The following is a 6,340-nucleotide window of genomic DNA, read 5'->3' as shown; positions in this document are numbered from 1 at the left end:
TCACTCTCTCTTATCACCTTCTTGGATTCCTCAAGGTGATACCCTCCTTCGTCGTGAATCGGAGTCGGAAAAGGAAGTAAAGCTTTTGCGTTTCGTTTGAACCATCCGGGGAAGGTAACCCCTAACCCTTGTTTAATTCGAAAACTCATGCATATAGGACGTTTTGGTTGGTTTAGATGCTGAATAGGGTTTGTGGCTATGTGATATGGTTGAGCATGTTTTTGATAGTAACTGGCAGTGGGTTCCGACCCCTTTTTAACTAAGCAAACGATCTCCGTTGGGTACGAATTTTGAACTGTGTAAAGGTTAATGTGTCTTTTGTGTGGTGTGTAAATTTCAGCCTCTTTGGATGTCGTATGAATTTATTATGATTTTTGCAAGTAAACTGCGCAGTTTCGCGAGTTGTATGTTTTTGGGAGATGTTTTCATGTGAAATTGGCGTGATTCTGAGTGATATGTTTTTGTGATGAATGTGGGTGTGTTTGGCCAAGAGATGGCTCGGGAAAATCAGTGTTTGGTTCGAGGGTTTCGCGTGGGTTGGCCGAGAGTTTTAGGGTCCGGCCTAGGGCAGTGTTGTGGGGAGTTTTTGAAGGGATGATCCCAGGTGTCTGGGTGTGTTTTGGGACGTAGAATGTGTGGTGTGAATGTTGTATAGGGTTTGAGAATCGGAAGTTGGAGGAAGGTGAGTGTGCACTGGACGAGCAGGCGGCCGAGGTGCCGAGCCAGCGGCCGAGGTGCCGAGCCGGCGGTCGAGGTGCCGAGCAGGCGGCCGAGGTGCCGAGCCAGCGGCCGAGATGCCGAGCCAGGCGGCCGAGGTGCCGAGCAGGCGGCGAGGTGCCGAGCCAGCGGCCGAGATGCCGAGCCAGGCGGCCGAGGTGCCGAGCAGGCGGCGAGGTGCCGAGCCAGCGGCCGAGATGCCGAGCCAGGCGGCCGAGGTGCCGAGCAGGCGGCCGAGGTGCCGAGCCAGCGGCCGAGGTGCCGAGCCGGCGGTCGAGGTGCCGAGCAGGCGGCCGAGGTGCCGAGCCAGCGGCCGAGGTGCCGAGCAGGCGGCCAAGGTGCCGAGCCAGCGGCCGAGATGCCGAGCCAGGCGGCCGAGGTGCCGAGCAGGCGGCCGAGGTGCCGAGCCAGCGACCGACGTGCCGAGCCAGGCGGCCGAGACACCGAGCCATGTCGAGACGCCGATCCTTTTTCCGAGTTTTTCCGAACCTTTTCCGAGCCAAGTGAGCCGTTTGCACAGTAAGGGTATGCCAGGACTTGGAGTGCTGTGTTCGTGTGTCGTGTACGCGTTTTGGGTACGTCGTTTGCGTGCGGGGTGTGTTTCGAACGTGTGACTTTGTGTGTTTGTTTTGTAATATGTTGTTAAGTGTATGTACGTGTAACGTGCTAGATGTTGAAGTCGTCCACGTAGGAATCATGCATTGTCGTTTAAAGTCTCGTCTCTTCTGACTCTAATCATGATATTATTTATCTTTCAAAAGGGTGATCTTTTTCGAGGAAAGTGTGGTTGAAGGGAACTGTTTTAAAAGCTAAGCAATCGAGGTGGGCTTTTCTACCCTACTTTTATGTGGGTTATCTTTAAATACGGACTTTGTTCCGGAAATGTTTATGGAGGTGAACTGTTTGTCTTGCCAACTGTTTTGTTTTGAAACCTATCTGAAGTGGTTTACCACATATGTTTAATCGAATTCGGGTCTGTTGGGCTGCGAACCCTCAGGCTAGTGTACACGAGACCGGGAGCCATCTGAGAGCAAGTTGGCCGGTCTAGTTGACCTGGGGTGTGGCCACGCCCCTTGTCATGGTTGGATCAGATAGTGTATGATAGTGGGAATAAGGGTGGCAATATCTGAAAATGACTGCGCAGTCGAATTTATGAAATATATTTTGGTGTACTTGGGTTATTTTCATTACACTCAAAACCCCAATGTTACACTGTTATGGCATGACAAACTATGTTTTTGGCGTGTGTCCACTGAGTGCAATAAGTACTCAGCCCTGCATGTTGTTTTCTTAATGTGCAGGTTGAGCGGCGATGGGGAGGACGGATGTTGAGCAGTTAAAGCCAAAGTGTGTTTTTATCTTTTGGATGGTGTCGTGTCGTCATACCCGGCATCATCTGTCTTTTGGTCTTTTCCGCTGCTTGTAAACCGTCACGATGTTTTCATTTAAAACTCTGAATACTTTAACTCAAGAATGTCGTCACAGTACTTTGTTTTGAATTGAATTTCCTTTTATTAAATGTTTTCGGGTCAAATATTCTCGTTCCCCCTTTCTTCCCCGCTTCTTTACTCCTCCCCTAGTCGCGGTCCACCGTACTTCCTATCCTTAGGAAATGCGGGCGTGACAATTACGACATGTATGCTCTGGATCTTATACAGAGATTGAAAATAGCAATAGATGTTGCAGCAGCCTTGGAAAATCTTCACCATTGCCATACATTCTCCGTTGTCCATTGTGATATAAAGCCGAGCAATGTGTTGCTTGATCAAGACATGACTGCTCATCTTGCTGATTTTGGTATTTCCAAGCTTTTCGATGGAGGAGAAACTGTCATCCAAACACAAACAATGGCAACCATCGGTCACGCAGCACCAGGTGATCTATTATCCAGTGAAGATCAACATTACTCTGCGAAGGAGAAATGGATGTTATCAGTGTTTGATTTGGCAATGCAATGTCTAGCTGATTCAGCAGATGAAAGAATCAATATGATTGAAGCATCGACTGCTCTGCACAAGATCCATGCTACAATTGTGGCAAGTACAGTTACAGGTACTCGTCGTCTACCAGTTCATAACCATCTAGTTTGATGTACAATTTCCATGATTTAAGTATGTAATGGTATATAAAAGTAGTTTCCACGATTTTTTTTATATGTATTATTTAGAGAGACTTGATTGTCACTTACTTTTTTCTTACTTGAGAGAGTGTCTTAATTATATCATACTTCTTCCGTTCGCGAATAAGACTCCCGTATTTCCATTTTAGTCTATCCGTGAATAGTAGTCTCAGTTCGTAATCTACAAATTTATAAAGCTAGAGTCTTGTTTATTCACTTTTCGATTAAGATTTTTATGAATTTTAACGGATTGCAAATCACAATTTATGATAAAGATCAATTGAGTTAAAACTAACCACTTTCATGGTATTCTATATCCGAGGTTTGGAGCTAACTGAAAACCTAAAATCTTATTACTCTAAATCTAACTCGAAACAACTAAAACAGTTCATTGTTACCATTGCTTTTGGAATTCACTTCCAAATTAGGAGTCCATTTCAGTATTATATCTTACATACTCCCTCCAGTCCCTTAAGAATATACACTATTTCCATTTTAGTTCGTCCCACAAGAATATATTTTTCAATTTTAAAAATTATTTTCTCTCTAATGAGGTGTAACCTATTTCCTACTAACAATACTTTAATCATTTTTATCTCTACATCTCTCTTACTTTACCTATTTTGCATTAAAACTCGTGTCGAACCCAAAATGCATATTCTTTAGGGACGGAGAGAGTATCAATTACTATGATAATATTAGAGTATGTTGAAGTCATATTTTACTTATATGTTGCACCTTTAAATAGAAAATCCTAAATACACTTTACTACTGGCCAAAAATCACACTTTGCCACAGTCATGAGACTTTAGCCAAGTACACAAAAATTCAGGTGAGATTTGGTGAAATACCTAATTAAAAACGGAGACCTCATTTTCTATTTCCTATGATTTCTTATTACCGGACAAGAACTTGAACATTATTTATTAGCACCGCTCTAGTTTAATTTTATAATTAGGATTTATTTATTTTATTTAATATATTAAAATTTATTAATAAAGTTATTGTATTAAAAATCATGATATGAAAATCAAAGCTTGATTTTCTCTATAATATCAAATAGATGAATAAAAGAATAAATTAAATTTATTTATTATATGACCAGTAAAATTAATTGTGTTAAACCATCTATTAAAATTAAACTAAATTTAAAATTTAATAAATAATGTTTACATAGATTAAATGAGAGCAGTGCTCATGACTGGTAGTCACATATGTTAAAAGCATATAACATTTCTTTCTAAATATTAATTAATAAAAGATGTGAGTTATACTCTTTCTGTTCATCCGTAGTTGTTTTACTTTTTGATAGCTCAAATTTTGAAAATTTGAAGAAATGTATACAATAATTTTGTGGAACATGGGTGTATTAACTATTACTCTGTCTGTCCCACTAAAAATAAACATGTCTAAAATAAAAACAATATCATCTCTATTTTTCCCCTCTTACTTTATTTGCTTTATACTTAACTCACAAAATAACACTACATAAAGTACAATGTCAAAAAGCAAGTGTTTCATATTTATTATAATGAGGGGAGTATATTACAAAATATAAATGAAATAAATTAATCATTTAGTAATATAATGTATAACTTATCTGTTATACTTCCTTTATCCTTGTTACTTGTCATTAATTTTTTTTTGTCCATTTATTTATATCCCACATTTCATTAACTTAATCCACGTACATTTTATTATAAACTTAGTAGAACCAACATTTCACGATTAGCTAAAATTAGTAGAACCAACATTAATATTTTAGCTAAAATTAGTAATAACAACCATGCTGTTTTTTAGGCCGAGAAGGGAATCCCCACGATTGCTGTAAAATCCAAAACTGAGTCTAAAGTGATGGACAAACACAGAAAGCACAAGGACAAACACAAGGAAAAAGATAAAGATAGTAAGAGTGTCCACGATAAGGCGGAACAGCCACGACACAACCAAAAAAAATTGTCCGCCCAGTCAGCACAGTCACAAAAACTTGTCCCCTTAGTCAGCAACCACAAAAACTTGTCCAGCCAAAATCACATTATTTTATCAATTGTTGGTATATTTATTTTAGTTGGACTACAATCAAATTAATTGAACAAAAATAATTAGAAAAAAAATTAATTCATTCATAAAATAATTATTCAACGGGAATTACAAACGAAAGTAATCATGATGAGCCCGCTCCCCTATGTGCCCATATCTCTTCAACCATATCGGCATGCAGCTGGAGATGTGCTGATTCCTTGCGTGTATCAAGCCAAGCTCGAGCAAGTATTCATCACTACGCGGTACACCGTACACCCATTTGCAGGGGGGCGATGGCAACACCGTGACTTGATCCAGCACCTTTTTTCCGAAGCCCAACTCTCCACATATGGACCTTCATCATTTATTATCATGTTATGGAATATGATGCATGCATACATGATATCAGTGACATCATCTTCGTGCCAAACTTGTGCCGGACACCGTATAATGCCACATCGCACTTGGAGCACACCAAATGCTCGCTCAACATCCTTCCTCACACCCTCTTGACGTTGCACGAACCAAGATTTCTTCGGACCAACTGGATGTTAGAGTTTGTATACTATAAATCACCTTTCGAGTGATTGAATACTGTAAAACTCTATATTTTATTTTCCAATGGATGCAACAAATTATTTTTGTCATAATGTTGTTATGTTTCACATTTAATGAATATTTATTGCATATTTAAATGTATAAGCAACGTAACAAAGTCTAAGTCTTTGTTTTAGTGGACCGGCTGTGGGCGTCGTCCACTTTAAGGTAACACGGTCAGTTCTGAACAAAGAAAAAAAATAAGAATTTCACAACCCAGATAGGCCTAGACTACCTATCGTTAAAGGTTGCAATGTCAGTCTGCATATTTGTAAGTCTTACTGAAATAAGATGACATTGATGTGGTATAGCATTGAATTGGACCAATTAGTAAAAGAGGATAAGAGACAGGGTCGAACCAATTTCCCGCCTCGAGTCCTTCGTCGGCGACAATCATGTTGTGCAAGATTATGCAGGTATACATGATGTCGACCATATTATTCATAAACCACGTACGAGCCGGGGCTTTGATAATGTTGAAGCGAGCTTGGAGAACCCCGAACGCTCTCTCCACATCCTTGCGAGCAGCTCCTTGCTTCTGCGCAAAAAGAGTCTATTTTTCGTTCATCGGCCTGTTGAACGTCTTCACGAAGGTTGGCCACTTCGGATAGATGTCGTCAGCAAGATAGTACCCCTTTTTATATTGCCGTTTGTTAGCGATGAAGTTGATGGCCGGCGCTTTACCATTCAAAACTTCGGTGAAGAGGTTGGATTGGTTGAGCACGTTGACGTCGTTGTTCGATCCGGGGACCCCGAAATACGCATGTCAAATCCATAGCTGGTAGTCGGCAACGGCCTCGAGTATAACGGTGGGGTGGGTGCCTTAGTGGCCGCTCGTGTATGACCTCCTCCACGCCACAGGGCAATTCTTCCATTGCCAATGCA

General features: G+C 40.9%; 1 protein-coding gene across 1 annotated transcript; it reads left to right on the top strand.

Moving 5' to 3' along the window:
- Positions 1–2,351: 2,351 nt before the first annotated feature.
- On the top strand, positions 2,352–2,807 carry LOC121781320 (probable LRR receptor-like serine/threonine-protein kinase At3g47570). Its single transcript, XM_042179065.1, has one exon. The coding sequence runs from the start codon at positions 2,352–2,354 to the stop codon at positions 2,805–2,807; it is 456 nt and encodes a 151-aa protein (XP_042034999.1).
- Positions 2,808–6,340: the final 3,533 nt, after the last annotated feature.

The sequence above is a fragment of the Salvia splendens genome, chromosome 20, assembly GCF_004379255.2.
Source record: "Salvia splendens isolate huo1 chromosome 20, SspV2, whole genome shotgun sequence".
NCBI lineage: Eukaryota > Viridiplantae > Streptophyta > Magnoliopsida > Lamiales > Lamiaceae > Salvia > Salvia splendens.
Note: the sequence above shows the minus strand (reverse complement) of the source record. Positions and strands in the feature narration are given on the sequence as shown.